Source organism: Oncorhynchus mykiss, chromosome 2 (assembly GCF_013265735.2).
Source record: "Oncorhynchus mykiss isolate Arlee chromosome 2, USDA_OmykA_1.1, whole genome shotgun sequence".
Classification (NCBI taxonomy): Eukaryota; Metazoa; Chordata; class Actinopteri; order Salmoniformes; family Salmonidae; genus Oncorhynchus; species Oncorhynchus mykiss.
This window is the reverse complement of record NC_048566.1, coordinates 6,727,452-6,747,585: the sequence shown is the minus strand read 5'-3', so window position 1 is coordinate 6,747,585 and position 20,134 is coordinate 6,727,452. Positions and strand designations below refer to the sequence as shown.

Genomic DNA, 20,134 nt, shown 5'->3' with positions numbered 1-20,134 from the left:
AGTTTAAAAGACACCTGTCCACAACCTCAAACAGTCACACTTCAAACTCCACTATGGCCAAGACCAAAAAGCTACAAAATTGTAGACCTACACCAGACTGGGAAGACTGAATCTGCAATAGGTAAGCAGCTTGGTTTGAAGAAATCAACTGTGGGAGCAATTATTAGGAAATGGAAGACATACAAGACCACTGATAATCTCCCTCGATCTGGGGCTCCACGCAAGATCTCACCCCGTGGGGTCAAAATGATCACAAGAACCACACGGGGGGACCTAGTGAATGACCTGCAGAAAGCTGGGACCAAAGTAACAAAGCCTACCATCAGTAACACACTACGCCGCCAGGGACTCAAATCCTGCAGTGCCAGACGTGTCCCCCTGCTTAAGCCAGTACATGTCCAGGCCCGTCTGAAGTTTGCTAGAGAGCATTTGGATGATCCAGAAGAAGATTGGGAGAATGTCATATGGTCAGATGAAACCAAAATATAACTTTTTGGTAAAAACTCAACTCGTCGTGTTTGGAGGACAAAGAATGCCGAGTTGCACCCAAAGAACACCATACCTACTGTGAAGCATGGGGGTGGAAACATCATGCTTTGGGGCTGTTTTTCTGCAAAGGACCAGGACGACTGATCCGTGTAAAGGAAAGAATGAACGGGGCCATGTATCGTGAGATTTTGAGTGAAAACCTCCTTCCATCAGCAAGGGCATTGAAGATGAAACGTGGCTGGGTCTTTCAGCATGACAATGATTCCAAACACACCGCCCGGGCAACGAAGGAGTGGCTTCGTAAGAAGCATTTCAAGGTCCAGGAGAGGCCTAGCCAGTCTCCAGATCTCATCTCAACCCCATAGAAAATCTTTGGAGGGAGTTGAAAGTCCGTGTTTCCCAGCAACAGCCCCAAAACATCACTGCTCTAGAGGAGATCTGTATGGAGGAATGGGCCATAATACCAGCAACAGTGTGTGAAAACCTTGTGAAGACTTACAGAAAACGTTTGACCTCTGTCATTGCCAACAAAGGGTATATAACAAAGTATTGAGATAAACTTTTGTTATTGACCAAATACTTATTTTCCACCATAATTTGCAAATAAATTAATAAAAAATCCTACAATGTGATTTTCTGGATTTTTTTCCCTCATTTTGCCTGTCATAGTTGAAGTGTACCTATGATGAAAATTACAGGCCTCTCTCATATTTTTAAGTGGGAGAACTTGCACAATTGGTGGCTGACTAAATACTTTTTTGCCCCACTGTATGCTCCAGGCTCCATGCTGGCCTGGTCTGCTGGCCTGGTCTGTTTGGCAGACAGACAGTGGTAGTTGGATGTTGGAGTTAAATGAATTCATAAATCAGGGTCACGGCTCCACAGTAGACATTCCAGCTCCCAGTGACCCGTCTCCACGGCAACCTGGCTGGAGTCGTTCCTGGAGTTGCAGACTGTGTGTATATCACACACAGTGTGTGAACTGTTTGTGTGTGTGTGTGTGTGTGTGTGTGTGTGTGTGTGTGTGTGTGTGCCTGTGTGTGTGTGTGTGTGTGTGTGTGTGTGTGTGTGAGAGAGAGAGCCACCTGTGTTTGCTCACAGCTGTAAGTGGATGAATGGATGGCATAGAAATTATACTCTCTGGTCTAGACCCTCTCTGGTCTAGACCCTCTCTGGTCTAGACCCCCTCTCTGGTCTAGGCCCCCTCTCTGGTCTAGGCCCCCTCTCTGGTCTAGGCCCTCTCTCTGGTCTAGGCCCTCTCTCTGGTCTAGGCCCTCTCTCTGGTCTAGGCCCTCTCTATAGTCTAGACACCCTCTCTAGTCTAGACCCTCTCTCTAGTCTAGACCCTCTCTCTAGTCTAGACCCTCTCTCTAGTCTAGACACCATCTCTAGTCTAGACACCATCTCTAGTCTAGACCCTCTCTCTAGTCTAGACACCCTCTCTAGTCTAGACCCTCTAGTCTAGACCCTCTCTGTAGTCTAGACCCTCTCTCTAGTCTAGACACCCTCTCTAGTCTAGACACCCTCTCTCGTCTAGCCTCGTGCTGCAGACTCCCACACTACTAGACCCTCTCTCTAGTCTAGACCCTCTCTCTAGTCTAGACCCTCTCTCTAGTCTAGACACCATCTCTAGTCTAGACACCATCTCTAGTCTAGACCATCTCTCTAGTCTAGACACCATCTCTCTAGTCTAGACACCCTCTCTAGTCTAGACACCCTCTCTAGTCTAGACCCTCTCTGTAGTCTAGACCCTCTCTGTAGTCTAGACCCTCTCTGTAGTCTAGACCCTCTCTGTAGTCTAGACCCTCTCTCTAGTCTAGACACCATCTCTAGTCTAGACCCTCTCTGTAGTCTAGACCCTCTCTGTAGTCTAGACCCTCTCTGTAGTCTAGACCCTTTCTCTAGTCTAGACACCCTCTCTAGTCTAGACACCCTCTCTAGTCTAGACCCTCTCTCGTCTAGCCTCGTGCTGCAGACTCCCACACTACTAGACCCTCCTTGAATTAGAGGGATTCAACTGGCTCCAATAGTTCAGGGGCTGTACAGTATGTATCTAGTGTCAGAGTGCTGAGGGGCTGTATGTATCTAGTGTCAGAGTGCTGAGGGGCTGTATGTATCTAGTGTCAGAGTGCTGAGGGGCTGTATGTATCTAGTGTCAGAGTGCTTAGGGGCTGTATGTATCTAGTGTCTCATAGTGCTGATTTAGGATCAGTTTTGCCTTTTAGATAATAATAATAATAAATACGATGGACAGGGGGACCTGATCCTAGATCAGCACTCCTACTCTGAGACGTTTGGTATACAAACCAATATATTTTTATTAAAAGTTCTTATTCTGATCCTTTATTTTTAATTATATATTTTTTACTTATCAATTTTTTCTTACAGTGCCTTGCGAAAGTATTCGGCCCCCTTGAACTTTGCGACCTTTTGCCACATTTCAGGCTTCAAACATAAAGATATAAAACTGTATTTTTTTGTGAAGAATCAACAACAATAATAATTTTGCACGCCCAATTTTTCAGTTTTTGATTTGTTAAAAAAGTTTGAAATATCCAATAAATGTCGTTCCACTTCATGATTGTGTCCCACTTTGTCACGTTCTGACCTTTATTTCCGTTGTTTTGTATTTATTTAGTATGGTCAGGGCGTGAGTTGGGTGGGCAGTCTATGTTTGTTTTTCTATGTTTTGGGGCATTTCTATGTTTTCGGCCTAGTATGGTTCTCAATCAGAGGCAGGTGTCATTAGTTGTCTCTGATTGAGAATCATACTTAGGTAGCCTGGGTTGCACTGTTTGTTTGTGGGTGATTGTCTATGTTAGTGGCTTGTGTCAGCACAGGTCTCATTTTGTAGCTTCACGGTCGTATTTGGTTTATTATTTTCGTTACTCTTTTGCATAGTGTTCAGTCTTTCTTTATTAAAGATTCACCATGGACACTTACCACGCCGCATATTGGTCCTCTGATCCTTCTCGCCTCTCCTCTTCAGACGAAGAGGAGGACGATCGTGACAGAATCACCCACCAACCAAGGACCAAGCGGCGTGGTAGAAAACAGCGACGACAGCAGCAGCAGCAGCAACAACAACAGCGGCCGGTATCACAGGACTCCTGGACATGGGAGGAGATACTGAACGGAGAGGGACCCTGGGCACAGGCTGGGGAATATCGCCGCCCCAAAGCAGAGCTGGAGGCAGCGAAAGCTGAGCGGCGGCGATATGAGGAGGCAGTGCGACAGGTACGAGAGACAGCCCCAATTTTTTTTGGGGGGGGGGGCACACGAGGGGTGGAGCTAAGCCAGGTAGCAGACCTGCGCTCACCCCTCGTGCTTATTATAAGCAGCGCAATACTGGGCAGGCACCGTGTTATGCGGTTAAGCGCACGGTGTCGCCAGTACGTGTCCATAGCCCGGTGCGCTATAGGACAGCCCCCCGAGAGTGTCATGCGAGTGCGGGCATCGAGCCAGGGCGTATGGTGCCTGCTCAGCGGGTCTGGTCGCCGGTACGCAGTTTTGGTCCAGGGTATCCTGCGCCGGCTCTGCGTGCTGTGTCTCCGGGGCGCTGGGAGGGTGCAGTGCGTCCTCTGCCTGCGCTCCGCTCGTGCCGGGCGAATGTGGGAATGGAGCCGAAGGGAGAGGTGCGTGTAGTAAGCACTAGATCTCCCGTGCTTACCCACAGCCCGGTTCAACCTGTGCCTGCACTCTGGACGGTCCGGGCTAGAGTGGTTCTCCAGCCTGGGGAGGTGGTGCCAAGGTTGCGCACCAGAGCTCCAGTGCTCCCCCACAGCCCGGTCCTTCAGGTGCCTCCTCCTAACCCCAAGCCTCCTGAAGGGCTCCCCAGCCTGGTGGTACCTGTGGCAGCCCCACGCACCAGGCTGTCTCTCTGTCTCCTCCCTGCAGGTGGTCCTGTCTGTCCGGCGCCGCTGCCGAAGCCCCTCTGCCCAGAGCAGCTGTCTCTCTGCCCAGAGCAGCTGTCTCTCTGTCCCGAGCAGCTGTCTCTCTGTCCCGAGCAGCTGTCTCTCTGTCCCGAGCAGCTGTCCCTCTGTCCCGAGCAGCTGTCCCTCTGTCCCGAGCAGCTGTCCCTCTGTCCAGTGGGGTCATTGAGAGGGGTGGTCATGCTGAGAAAGCCACGGAGGCGGACAATAAGGCGGACTAAGACAATGATGAGGTGGGGTCCGCGTCCCGCGCCAGAGCCGCCACCGCGGACAGACGCCCACCCAGACCCTCCCCTATAGGTCAAGGTTTTGCGGCCGGAGTCCGCACCTTTGGGGGGGGGGGTACTGTCACGTTCTGACCTTTATTTCCGTTGTTTTGTATTTATTTAGTATGGTCAGGGCGTGAGTTGGGTGGGCAGTCTATGTTTGTATTTCTATGTTTTCGGCCTAGTATGGTTCTCAATCAGAGGCAGGTGTCATTAGTTGTCTCTGATTGAGAATCATACTTAGGTAGCCTGGGTTGCACTGTTTGTTTGTGGGTGATTGTCTATGTTAGTGGCTTGTGTCAGCACAGGTCTCATTTTGTAGCTTCACGGTCGTATTTGGTTTATTATTTTCGTTACTCTTTTGCATAGTGTTCAGTCTTTCTTTATTAAAGATTCACCATGGACACTTACCACGCCGCATATTGGTCCTCTGATCCTTCTCGCCTCTCCTCTTCAGACGAAGAGGAGGACGATCGTGACACACTTGTTGTTGATTCTTCACAAAAAAATACAGTTTTATATCTTTATGTTTGAAGCCTGAAATGTGGCAAAAGGTCGCAAAGTTCATGGGGGCCGAATACTTTCGCAAGGCACTGTAAAACTGCATTGTTGGTTAAGGGCTTTTAAGTCAGCATTTCACTGTAAGTCTACACTTGTTGTATTTGGCATGTGACAAATTACATTTGATCTGATTTGATTTAACTTAAGCCATTTTTCTTCCCAGGTCTGATAGACAGAGCTCCTCTATAGTCACGGATGGGGACGGCCACTGAAGGGGTCTGATAGACAGAGCTCCTCTATAGTCACGGATGGGGACGACTACTGAAGGGGTCTGATAGACAGAGCTCCTCTATAGTCACGGATGGGGACGGCCACTGAAGGGGTCTGATAGACAGAGCTCCTCTATAGTCACGGATGGGGACGGCCACTGAAGGGGTCTGATAGACAGAGCTCCTCTATAGTCACGGATGGGGACGGCCACTGAAGGGGTCTGATAGACAGAGCTCCTCTATAGTCACGGATGGGGACGGCCACTGAAGGGGTCTGATAGGGAGAGCTCCTCGACAGACAGACAGAGTTTGAGGGGAAACTAATTTGAAGTATTCAGGATTTAGCAGACCAGGCAGTAATTTCTGCTAGAGTGCCTGGCTAAAGCTCAGAGGACAGATATGAATCAGCACGATGAGACACGGCCCCACGACTGAACCCAAAAACCCCCAGAATGTGTTCAACTCTGCTCCCGAACGCCTTTCAACTAGTCACCATCCACCAGAGAGAGTGTGGGGACGGGGGTAGGGAGGTGGTGAGGGGGAGCTGCACTCCAACAACGCAGCTCTGAATACACACACACACACACACACACTGGGCCAGTGTTCCTGCTCATTCCTCCCTCTCATTGTGGATCTCTTTGTGGATGTTCACCAGATTTTAGAGAGCTGACACGTTCACACAGACGTCTATCTGGCTCCCTGCCGCAGACCAACCAAACCACTGACAGCCCAGTCGTTACACACACTGTGGGGCTGGGCGATGTATCAAATTCATTACAATGTATGTTTTTGCGCGATATTTCAAATGCCTGTATATTTATTTATCTTCATGAGTGTTTAATTTCCGCTTGTTCTCATGTTGTCTTTTTGGTCTCGTCTCCTTCGCTCCTTCTGTACTGTGTCCCATTTACACCAGAGATCTGTACATAATGACGAGATCCACGTCTCCGCCCTAACAATGGGAGTCGTTGTCCCAGAGGCAGGAAGGCAGGCAACAAGCTTAGGTTAAAAATAAACCCATTGAAACGCATTTGGGTTTATTTTGGACAGATTTTAGCAAGAGTAAAACCTCTCACTTCGCATATTCTTCTCTGTTTACACACCTGCCATCTTGTACTTTAGACAGATTAACTACATGTCATACTGTACCTTAGACAGATTAACTACATGTCATCCTGTACTTTAGACAGATTAACTACATGTCATACTGTACCTTAGACAGATTAACTACATGTCATACTGTACCTTAGACAGATTAATTACATGTCATACTGTACTTTAGACAGATTAACTACATGTCATACTGTACCTTAGACAGATTAACTACATGTCATACTGTACCTTAGACAGATTAACTACATGTCATACTGTACCTTAGACAGATTAACTACATGTCATACTGTACCTTAGACAGATTAACTACATGTCATACTGTACTTTAGACAGATTAACTACATGTCATACTGTACCTTAGACAGATTAACTACATGTCATACTGTACCTTAGACAGATTAACTACATGTCATACTGTACCTTAGACAGATTAACTACATGTTATACTGTACTTTAGACAGATTAACTACATGTCATACTGTATCTTAGACATATTAACTACATGTCATACTGTACCTTAGACAGATTAACTACATGTTATACTGTAATTTAGACAGATTAACTACATGTCATACTGTACCTTAGACAGATTAACTACATGTCATACTGTACCTTAGACAGATTAACTACATGTCATACTGTACTTTAGACAGATTAACTACATGTTATACTGTACCTTAGACAGATTAACTACATGTTATACTGTACCTTAGACAGATTAACTACATGTCATACTGTACCTTAGACAGATTAACTACATGTTATACTGTACCTTAGATTAACTACATGTCATACTGTACCTTAGACAGATTAACTACATGTCATACTGTACCTTAGACAGATTAACTACATGTCATACTGTACTTTAGACAGATTAACTACATGTCATACTGTACCTTAGACAGATTAACTACATGTCATACTGTACCTTAGACAGATTAACTACATGTCATACTGTACTTTAGACAGATTAACTACTTGTCATACTGTACCTTAGACAGATTAACTACATGTCATACTGTGCCTTAGACAGATTAACTACATGTCATACTGTACCTTAGACAGATTAACTACATGTTATACTGTACTTTAGACAGATTAACTACATGTCATACTGTATCTTAGACAGATTAACTACATGTCATACTGTACCTTAGACAGATTAACTACATGTTATACTGTAATTTAGACAGATTAACTACATGTCATACTGTATTTTAGACAGATTAATTACATGTCATACTGTACCTTAGACAGATTAACTACATGTCATACTGTACCTTAGACAGATTAACTACATGTCATACTGTACCTTAGACAGATTAACTACATGTCATACTGTACTTTAGACAGATTAACTACATGTCATACTGTACCTTAGACAGATTAACTACATGTCATACTGTACCTTAGACAGATTAACTACATGTCATACTGTACTTTAGACAGATTAACTACTTGTCATACTGTACCTTAGACAGATTAACTACATGTCATACTGTACCTTAGACAGATTAACTACATGTCATACTGTACCTTAGACAGATTAACTACATGTCATACTGTACTTTAGACAGATTAACTACATGTTATACTGTATCTTAGACAGATTAACTACATGTCATACTGTACCTTAGACAGATTAACTACATGTTATACTGTACTTTAGACAGATTAACTACATGTCATACTGTATCTTAGACAGATTAACTACATGTCATACTGTACCTTAGACAGATTAACTACATGTCATACTGTACTTTAGACAGATTAACTACATGTTATACTGTACCTTAGACAGATTAACTACATGTTATACTGTACCTTAGACAGATTAACTACATGTCATACTGTACCTTAGACAGATTAACTACATGTTATACTGTACCTTAGATTAACTACATGTCATACTGTACCTTAGACAGATTAACTACATGTCATACTGTACCTTAGACAGATTAACTACATGTCATACTGTACTTTAGACAGATTAACTACATGTCATACTGTACCTTAGACAGATTAACTACATGTCATACTGTACCTTAGACAGATTAACTACATGTCATACTGTACCTTAGACAGATTAACTACATGTCATACTGTACCTTAGACAGATTAACGACATGTCATACTGTACCTTAGACAGATTAACTACATGTCATACTGTACCTTAAGACAGATTAACTACATGTCATACTGTACCTTAGACAGATTAACTACATGTTATACTGTAATTTAGACAGATTAACTACATGTCATACTGTATCTTAGACAGATTAACTACATGTCATACTGTACCTTAGACAGATTAACTACATGTCATACTGTACTTGAGACAGATTAACTACATGTCATACTGTACCTTAGACAGATTAACGACATGTCATACTGTACCTTAAGACAGATTAACTACATGTCATACTGTACCTTAGACAGATTAACTACATGTTATACTGTAATTTAGACAGATTAACTACATGTCATACTGTACCTTAGACAGATTAACTACATGTCATACTGTACCTTAGACAGATTAACTACATGTTATACTGTACCTTAGATTAACTACATGTCATACTGTACCTTAGACAGATTAACTACATGTCATACTGTACTTTAGACAGATTAACTACATGTCATACTGTACCTTAGACAGATTAACTACATGTTATACTGTACCTTAGACAGATTAACTACATGTCATACTGTACTTTAGACAGATTAACTACATGTCATACTGTATCTTAGACAGATTAACTACATGTCATACTGTACCTTAGACAGATTAACTACATGTCATACTGTACCTTAGACAGATTAACTACATGTTATACTGTACCTTAGATTAACTACATGTCATACTGTACCTTAGACAGATTAACTACATGTCATACTGTACCTTAGACAGATTAACTACATGTCATACTGTACCTTAGACAGATTAACTACATGTCATACTGTACCTTAGACAGATTAACTACATGTCATACTGTACCTTAGACAGATTAACTACATGTCATACTGTACCTTAGACAGATTAACTACATGTCATACTGTACCTTAGACAGATTAACTACATGTCATACTGTACCTTAGACAGATTAACTACATGTCATACTGTACCTTAGACAGATTAACTACATGTCATACTGTACCTTAGATTGTTTCCTGGAGGTAGAGGAGCAGATGGAACCATGATGAACAGATTCAGGACGGGAGGATGGAGGAGAGGAGACCCAGGGGTCCATCAACAACACCATGAGAGAGAGACAGAGACAGAGAGAGACAGAGAGAGAGACAGAGAGAGAGACAGAGAGAGAGACAGAGAGAGAGAGACAGAGAGAGAGAGACCATGGTTAGCATTAAAACCATTAGCATTAAAACACTGTTAACTGTTACCTCTCTCTCTTATGTTCACTTTCAAGTTCACGTCCACAGTGAAATGCCTTTTTAACAAACTCTAAACCCAACAATGTGGTACTAAAAATAACAAGGTAGAACAAAAACACAGGAAATATATAAATAAGAAATAAAAAGAACAGGAGAAAGTAAGAAGCTGTAAACACGGTCAGTTCATTACCATATTAACAATGTACAGGGATACTGGAGTGATAGTGGTAGATATGTAGAGGGGTAAACATACTATATACAGGGTCAGTTCAGTACCATATTAACAATGTACAGGGACACTGGAGTGATAGAGGTAGATATGTAGAGGGGTAAACATACTATATACAGGGTCAGTTCATTACCATATTAACAATGTACAGGGACACTGGAGTGATAGAGGTAGATATGTAGAGGGGTAAACATACTATATACAGGGTCAGTTCAGTACCATATTAACAATGTACAGGGACACTGGAGTGATAGAGGTAGATATGTAGAGGGGTAAACATACTATATACAGGGTCAGTTCATTACCATATTAACAATGTACAGGGATACTGGAGTGATAGAGGTAGATATGTAGAGGGGTAAACATACTATATACAGGGTCAGTTCAGTACCATATTAACAATGTACAGGGACACTGGAGTGATAGAGGTAGATATGTAGAGGGGTAAACATACTATATACAGGGTCAGTTCAGTACCATATTAACAATGTACAGGGACACTGGAGTGATAGAGGTAGATATGTAGAGGGGTAAACATACTATATACAGGGTCAGTTCAGTACCATATTAACAATGTACAGGGACACTGGAGTGATAGAGGTAGATATGTAGAGGGGTAAACATACTATATACAGGGTCAGTTCAGTACCATATTAACAATGTACAGGGACACTGGAGTTATAGAGGTAGATATGTAGAGGGGTAAACATACTATATACAGGGTCAGTTCAGTACCATATTAACAATGTACAGGGATACTGGAGTGATAGAGGTAGATATGTAGAGGGGTAAACATACTATATACAGGGTCAGTTCAGTACCATATTAACAATGTACAGGGATACTGGAGTGATAGAGGTAGATATGTAGAGGGGTAAACATACTATATACAGGGTCAGTTCATTACCATATTAACAATGTACAGGGATACTGGAGTTATAGAGGTAGATATGTAGAGGGGTAAACATACTATATACAGGGTCAGTTCAGTACCATATTAACAATGTACAGGGATACTGGGGTGATGGAGGTAGATATGTAGAGGGGTAAACATACTATATACAGGGTCAGTTCATTACCATATTAACAATGTACAGGGATACTGGGGTGATGGAGGTAGATATGTAGAGGGGTAAACATACTATATACAGGGTCAGTTCATTACCATATTAACAATGTACAGGGATACTGGAGTGATAGTGGTAGATATGTAGAGGGGTAAACATACTATATACAGGGTCAGTTCAGTACCATATTAACAATGTACAGGGATACTGGAGTGATGGAGGTAGATATGTAGAGGGGTAAACATACTATATACAGGATCAGTTCATTACCATATTAACAATGTACAGGGACACTGGAGTGATAGAGGTAGATATGTAGAGGGGTAAACATACTATATACAGGGTCAGTTCAGTACCATATTAACAATGTACAGGGATACTGGAGTGATAGAGGTAGATATGTAGAGGGGTAAACATACTATATACAGGGTCAGTTCAGTACCATATTAACAATGTACAGGGATACTGGAGTTATAGAGGTAGATATGTAGAGGGGTAAACATACTATATACAGGGTCAGTTCAGTACCATATTAACAATGTACAGGGATACTGGAGTGATAGAGGTAGATATGTAGAGGGGTAAACATACTATATACAGGGTCAGTTCAGTACCATATTAACAATGTACAGGGATACTGGAGTGATAGAGGTAGATATGTAGAGGGGTAAACATACTATATACAGGGTCAGTTCAGTACCATATTAACAATGTACAGGGATACTGGAGTTATAGAGGTAGATATGTAGAGGGGTAAACATACTATATACAGGGTCAGTTCAGTACCATATTAACAATGTACAGGGATACTAGAGTTATAGAGGTAGATATGTAGAGGGGTAAACATACTATATACAGGGTCAGTTCAGTACCATATTAACAATGTACAGGGATACTGGAGTGATAGAGGTAGATATGTAGAGGGGTAAACATACTATATACAGGGTCAGTTCAGTACCATATTAACAATGTACAGGGACACTGGAGTGATGGAGGTAGATATGTAGAGGGGTAAACATACTATATACAGGGTCAGTTCAGTACCATATTAACAATGTACAGGGATACTAGAGTTATAGAGGTAGATATGTAGAGGTGTAAGGTGACTAGGCATCAGGATATATGATAAACAGAGTAACAGCAGTGTAAATGATGACTGTATCTGAATATATGTGTGTAGAGTCAGTATAAATGTGTGTGTGTAGAGTCAGTATAAATGTGTGTGTGTGTAGAGTTAGTATAAATGTGTGTGTGTGTGTGTGTAGAGTCAGTATAAGTGTGTGTGTAGAGTCAGTATAAATGTGTGTGTGTAGAGTCAGTATAAATGTGTGTGTGTAGAGTCAGTATAAATGTGTGTGTGTAGAGTCAGTATAAATGCGTGTGTGTAGAGTCAGTATAAATGTGTGTGCATGTGGTGTGTGAGCAGAGAGAGAGAGGAGACAGCAGAGAGATCAAAAATAGATATGGAGAGAGAGAGAAAGGGAAAGAGGAGAAAGAGAGAGAGAAAGAGAGAGAGAGAAAGGGAAAGAGAGGAGAAAGAGCGAGAGAGAAAGAGAGAGAGAGAGAGAAAGGGAAAGAGAGGAGAAAGAGCGAGAGAGAAAGAGAGAGAGAGAGAGAGAGAGAGAGAAAGGGAAAGAGAGGAGAAAGAGCGAGAGAGAAAGAGAGAGAGAGAGAAAGAGAGAGAGAGAGAGAGAAAGGGAAAGAGAGGAGAAAGAGCGAGAGAGAAAGAGAGAGAGAGAGAGAGAGAGAAAGGAAAAGAGAGGAGAAAGAGCGAGAGAGAAAGAGAGAGATAGAGAGAGAGAGAGAGAGTGAGAAAGGGAAAGAGAGGAGAAAGAGAGAGAGAAAGGGAAAGAGAGGAGAAAGAGCGAGAGAGAAAGAGAGAGAGAGAGAGAGAGAGAGAGAGAGAGAGAAAGGGAAAGAGGAGAAAGAGCGAGAGAGAAAGAGAGAGAGAGAGAGAGTGAGAGAGCAGATGCAACTCTCACAGTAGGAATCCTTTGTTGTCTACATTGACCCAAAAGATCACACTGAAATGGAAATGTATTAGTCTCTAGCCAGGCTATACTTTGGGACATTGGCAACTAAGTGACATCACAATAGAGCAGGTGTTTACAACATACCGGTATAGAGCGATGTCATAACCACATAGAAAACTAAGTGACATCACAATAGAGCAAGTGTTTACAACATACCGGTATAGAGCGATGTCATAACCACATAGAAAACTAAGTGACATCACAATAGAGCAGCATACCTGTATAGAGCTATGTCATAACCACATAGAAAACTAAGTGACATCACAATAGAGCAGGTGTTTACAACATACCGGTATAGAGCGATGTCATAACCACATAGAAAACTAAGTGACATCACAATAGAGCAGGTGTTTACAACATACCGGTATGATGTCATAACCACATTTTAAAAATTCGCTCATCCATCCAACTACTATAATTCACTTCACACATCACTGCTGTAGTCATTTTTCTTCTTTCATTCCTCTTGTTCATTCTTTCATTCCTCTCGTTCATTCATTCACTCCCTCGCTCATTCATTGAGGTCCAGGCAGGCGTTGTTTCTGGTGCTGCCTGCTGTGAAAGGCCTCATAAATGGGGCGGTGGAGCGTGAGGAAGGGAAGAGATTTAGGATTCAATGTCCCACTGACTCTGTTGGGTAAACTAGACTAAAGCCTGGGGACTTAACCAGGGAGGCTGGGGAAGGGAGGGAGGCTGGACTCCGCTCTGTGTGTGTGTGTGTGCCTGCCAGGGAGGTTAGGATAGAGGATGGCTGTAGATTACCACTACACAGAATATGTCCAGTGACACCCAGCAGTCAGGACAATAAGGAATATGGAATAGAGTGCGTCTAATATCAAAGAGACCTCGGCTACTAGATGACATCCACATTCCCACGGTGTAAACATAGCCTAGGACTTGTCTACTATTCTGCCCAATAACATTGTATGGTTCTGCTTTTCTTTTCTTAGTCAACCTTGTGTTCTTTTTCTTTGTGTTCTGGAACGTAGCCCTGTTTCTTTGTGTTCTGGAACGTAGCCCTGTTTCTTTGTGTTCTGGAACGTAGCCCTGTTTCTTTGTGTTCTGGAACGTAGCCCTGTCTCTTTGTATTCTGGAACGTAGCCCTGTCTCTTTGTGGTCTGGAACGTCGCCCTGTCTCTTTGTGGTCTGGAACGTAGCCCTGTCTCTTTGTGGTCTGGAACGTCGCCCTGTCTCTTTGTGTTCTGGAACGTCGCCCTGTCTCTTTGTGTTCTGGAACGTAGCCCTGTTTCTTTGTGTTCTGGAACGTAGCCCTGTTTCTTTGTGTTCTGGATCGTAGCCCTGTCTAATTGTGTTCTGGAACGTAGCCCTGTTTCTTTGTGTTCTGGAACGTAGCCCTGTTTCTTTGTGTTCTGGAACGTAGCCCTGTTTCTTTGTGTTCTGGAACGTAGCCCTGTTTCTTTGTGTTCTGGAACGTAAGCCCTGTTTCTTTGTGTTCTGGAACGTAGCCCTGTTTCTTTGTGTTCTGGAACGTAGCCCTGTCTCTTTGTGTTCTGGAACGTAGCCCTGTCTCTTTGTGTTCTGGAACGTAGCCCTGTTTCTTTGTGTTCTGGAACGTAGCCCTGTTTCTTTGTGTTCTGGAACGTAGCCCTGTCTCTTTGTGTTCTGGAACGTAGCCCTGTTTCTTTGTGTTCTGGAACGTAGCCCTGTTTCTTTGTGTTCTGGAACGTAGCCCTGTTTCTTTGTGTTCTGGAACGTAGCCCTGTCTCTTTGTGTTCTGGAACGTAGCCCTGTCTCTTTGTGTTCTGGAACGTAGCCCTGTTTCTTTGTGTTCTGGAACGCAGCCCTGTTTCTTTGTGTTCTGGAACGTAGCCCTGTTTCTTTGTGTTCTGGAACGTAGCCCTGTCTCTTTGTGTTCTGGAACGTAGCCCTGTTTCTTTGTGTTCTGGAACGTAGCCCTGTTTCTTTGTGTTCTGGAACGTAGCCCTGTTTCTTTGTGTTCTGGAACGTAGCCCTGTTTCTTTGTGTTCTGGAACGTAGCTCTGTTTCTTTGTGTTCTGGAACGTAGCCCTGTTTCTTTGTGTTCTGGAACGTAGCCCTGTTTCTTTGTGTTCTGGAACGTAGCCCTGTCTCTTTGTGTTCTGGAACGTCGCCCTGTCTCTTTGTGTTCTGGAACGTAGCCCTGTTTCTTTGTGTTCTGGAACGTAGCCCTGTTTCTTTGTGTTCTGGAACGTAGCCCTGTCTCTTTGTGTTCTGGAACGTAGCCCTGTTTCTTTGTGTTCTGGAACGTAGCCCTGTTTCTTTGTGTTCTGGAACGTAGCCCTGTTTCTTTGTGTTCTGGAACGTAGCCCTGTTTCTTTGTGTTCTGGAACGTAGCCCTGTTTCTTTGTGTTCTGGAACGTAGCCCTGTTTCTTTGTGTTCTGGAACGTAGCCCTGCCTTTCATTTATTTTCATTGTTTTCACCTGTGTTGGTTTCTCACCTGGTCTCATCAGCTCCCTGTTTAGTCCAGTTCTTTCTGTTTGTATGGTTGTGAGCTATTGTTTGTTTTTGACTTCCTACCTGTGTTTGACCATTTCCTGCCTGTGACCACGATTCCTGCCAAGGCTAAATAACATGTGCCACGCCCTGCGCGTGAATCTACACCTTGTTCTCCCTGAGTATGCACTACAAACATGACAAACACAGGACTTACTGTTCTTCCCTTGGCAGCTGATCTCACAAGATGCTGGTATCTGGGATGAGAGATAACGCCAAGGCTTCATGGTGTGAAGAGATTGTTTTCTGTCATCAGTGATAGCTGAAGAACGACTCTATAGACAAACTATTAGAACTACTAGACTGTTACTAATAACAGACATGAGTCAGCGTGCACAGTATGTCTCTCAGTCCCATGGACAGTCTACCTGGCAGCAGAGACATGCTCCACTACTGTAATAACATTCCCCAGCTGACAGTCACCTGCAGGCATCGCCTCGACCCCTCAGTGACCCTACAGTTGGCACACACGGGTGGCCAATCAGCATAGCCCTCCAGGAGAGAGAGAAACAGAGAGAGAGAGAGAGAGTGAGAGATGGAGAGGGGGGGTGACAAGAGAGAGTGGAGAGAGAGAGGGGGTGGGGGGTGGAGAGAGAGGGGGGAGAGACAAGATAAATCCTGGCAGTGCCACACAGGTGGGCATCACCTTCAGTGAGCAACACAGCAGAGCTGGCAGCCACCACGGCTGGAGCGTAGCCAGCCACATGGACTCAACCAGGTAGACTAGTCAGTCAGGTTGGCAGACCTCATTATAGAAGGCTTGGTACTGTATCAGACCATACTGCTCAATGGGTGTGTGGTTTCTACTGAGGGCAGATAGAACGATGAGTACTGACACTAAAAACAGAGCACCAACAAAAACCAACTGGCTGAAGCTGTCAACAGTAACATCTGTCTGTCTGGGCTGGAGCTGTCAACAGTAACATCTGTCTGTCTGGGCTGGAGCTGTCAACAGTAACATCTGTCTGTCTGGGCTGGAGCGTTTTGTTCAGTGTTCAGTTGTTTTATTTAAAATATGAAGACTTAGCACGCTGTGCTTTGGTCCTCACCTTCTTCCACCACAGAAAATCGTTACACACGTTGTGTTAGCTAATCCAAGTTTATCATTTTAAAAGGCTGATTTATCAGTGGTAAATCATTTTGCAATTGTGTTAGCACAGCTGAAAACTGTTGTACTGATTAAAGAATCAATAAAACTGGCCTTCTTTAGACTAGTTGAGTGTCTGGAGCTTCAGCATTTGTGGGTTCAATTACAGGCTCAAAATGGCCAGAAACAAAGAACTAGTAGAGGGGGAGGAGAGGAGAGGAGAGGAGAGGAGAGGAGAGGAGAGGAGAGGAGAGGAGAGGAGAGGAGAGGAGAGGAGAGGAGAGGAGAGGAGAGGAGAGGATGAGGAGAGGAGAGGAGAGGAGAGGAGAGGAGAGGAGAGGAGAGGAGAGGAGAGGAGAGGAGAGGAGAGGAGAGGAGAGGAGAGGAGAGGAGAGGATGAGGAGAGGATGAGGAGAGGATGAGGAGAGGATAGGATGGGATGGGATAGGAGAGGAGAGGATGAGGAGAGGAGAGGAGAGGATGAGGATGAGGATGAGGATGAGGAGAGGAGAGGATAGGAGAGGAGAGGAGAGGAGAGGAGGTCCCCTGTGGTTATGTGTTTAGGATTAAGGCCAGTGTGTTATTATGGCACACAGAGCTCTACTCTGATTTATGTCCCTGCAGAGAACAGCCCAGATGAAATGATCACTGAGTGGCCCACCTGCCCAAAGAGAGAGAGAGAAAGAGAGGGAGAGAAAGACAGACAGACAGACAGACATGGAGGGAGGGAGGGAGGGAGGGAGGGAGGGAGGGAGGGAGGGAGGGAGGGAGGGAGGGAGAGCTAGAGGGAAAGAGAGAGACAGAGAGAGAGAGAGAGAGAGAGAGAGAGAAAGGGACATAGAAACACACATTCACATTTCCCAATCTGACAGATTGTCAGCAGATATTATGTATTTGACCAGCTGCCAGAACCTGACTACAGTCTAAATGGTGACAAAGTTATAACTTCTGTATTTAACCAACTATATGCTCCATTTAAATCAAATGAAATAACACCTGTGGTGTGTCTCCACGTCTCCTTTTCTATCACCTGTTGTAGTGCAGTGTACTACTTTGCACCTGGACCAAGAGGGGAATGTAGGGAATAGGGAGCCATTGGGAATGCAGACTTTGTGTCCTGGTTTCAAATTCAGCAGTACCATGTTGCAGAGCTCTGGGAGGCTCAGACTGTCTCTGGTGTTCTACAGCTTTATAACAGAGCTCTGGGAGGCTCAGACTGTCTCTGGTGTTCTACAGCTTCATGACAGAGCTCTGGGAGGCTCAGACTGTCTCTGGTGTTCTACAGCTTTATGACAGAGCTCTGGGAGGCTCAGACTGTCTCTGGTGTTCTACAGCTTTATGACAGAGCTCTGGGAGGCTCAGAATGTCTCTGGTGTTCTACAGCTTTATAACAGAGCTCTGGGAGGCTCAGACTGTCTCTGGTGTTCTACAGCTTTATGACAGAGCTCTGGGAGGCTCAGACTGTCTCTGGTGTTCTACAGCTTTATGACAGACCTCTGGGAGGCTCAGACTGTCTCTGGTGTTCTACAGCTTTATAACAGAGCTCTGGGAGGCTCAGACTGTCTCTGGTGTTCTACAGCTTTATGACAGAGCTCTGGGAGGCTCAGACTGTCTCTGGTGTTATACAGCTTTATGACAGAGCTCTGGGAGGCTCAGACTGTCTCTGGTGTTCTACAGCTTTATAACAGAGCTCTGGGAGGCTCAGACTGTCTCTGGTGTTCTACAGCTTTATGACAGAGCTCTGGGAGGCTCAGACTGTCTCTGGTGTTCTACAGCTTTATGACAGAGCTCTGGGAGGCTCAGACTGTCTCTGATGTTCTACAGCTTTATAACAGACCTCTGGGAGGCTCAGACTGTCTCTGGTGTTCTACAGCTTTATGACAGAGCTCTGGGAGGCTCAGACTGTCTCTGGTGTTCTACAGCTTTATGACAGAGCTCTGGGAGGCTCAGACTGTCTCTGGTGTTCTACAGCTTTATAACAGAGCTCTGGGAGGCTCAGACTGTCTCTGGTGTTCTACAGCTTTATGACAGAGCTCTGGGAGGCTCAGACTGTCTCTGGTGTTCTACAGCTTTATGACAGAGCTCTGGGAGGCTCAGACTGTCTCTGGTGTTCTACAGCTTTATGACAGAGCTCTGGGAGGCTCAGACTGTCTCTGATGTTCTACAGCTTTATGACAGAGCTCTGGGAGGCTCAGACTGTCTCTGGTGTTCTACAGCTTTATGACAGAGCTCTGGGAGTCTCAGACTGTCTCTGGTGTTCTACAGCTTTATAACAGAGCTCTGGGAGTCTCAGACTGTCTCTGGTGTTCTACAGCTTTATGACAGAACTCTGGGAGGCTCATACTGTCTCTGGTGTTCTACAGCTTTATGACAGAGCTCTGGGAGGCTCAGACTGTCTCTGGTGTTCTACAGCTTTATGACATAATACTGGTACAATTCCTTCCACAGCCCAGACTGAGTCCCAAATTTAATATGCACAACAGAGCCCCCCCCCCCCCACACGTAGAGTTACACACAAACGACGTGTGTGTGTGTGTGTGTGTGTGTGTGTGTGTGTGTGTGTGTGTGTGTGTGTGTGTGTGTGTGTGTGTGTGTGTGTGTGTGTGTGTGTGTGTGTGTGTGTGTGTGTGTGTGTGTGTGTGTGTGTGGCCTTAGTGTTGGGTTACAGATGTCTGTCCTCTTGTTTCAAGCTGATATTTCAGATGTTTTGTCCAGATCAGAGCTCAGTGCTCCCCACCCACTCAAGCCATAGGTCACCTTGTGGTAGTGCTATGTGTGTGTGTTAGTGCTGTGTAAGTTAGTCACACTATCTCTAGTTGTCTCAGTCCTATAAGTCCATTACAGTGTATTCCATGTTATGATGTAGTGTTTAATCTTTTGTTTTAGATGTAATGTAGGTGCCTTAATGTGTTTGGACCCCAGGAAGAGGAGCTGCTGTCTTGACAACAGCTAATGGTGATCCTAATAAACCCCAGGAAGAGTATCTGCTGTCTTGACAACAGCTAATGATGATCCTAATAAACCCCAGGAAGAGGAGCTGCTGTCTTGGCAACAGCTAATGGTGATCCTAATAAACCCCAGGAAGAGTATCTGCTGTCTTGACAACAGCTAATGATGATCCTAATAAACCCCAGGAAGAGGAGCTGCTGTCTTGGCAACAGCTAATGATGATCTTAATAAACCCCAGGAAGAGGAGCTGCTGTATTGGCAACAGCTAATGATGATCCTAATAAACCCCAGGAAGAGGAGCTGCTGTCTTG

At 44.4% G+C, this 20,134-nt stretch overlaps 1 protein-coding gene across 5 annotated transcripts in view; it reads right to left on the bottom strand.

The window, feature by feature from the left end:
- kif13a (kinesin family member 13A) overlaps positions 1-20,134 on the bottom strand; it is a 150,574-nt gene that overhangs the window by 91,879 nt on the left and 38,561 nt on the right. For all 5 annotated transcript variants that reach the window (XM_036936334.1, XM_036936331.1, XM_036936344.1 and 2 more), the window contains exon 3: positions 9,729-9,741. In XM_036936334.1, the coding sequence (XP_036792229.1) occupies positions 9,729-9,741 (13 nt within the window). The remainder of the gene's footprint in view (positions 1-9,728; positions 9,742-20,134) is intronic.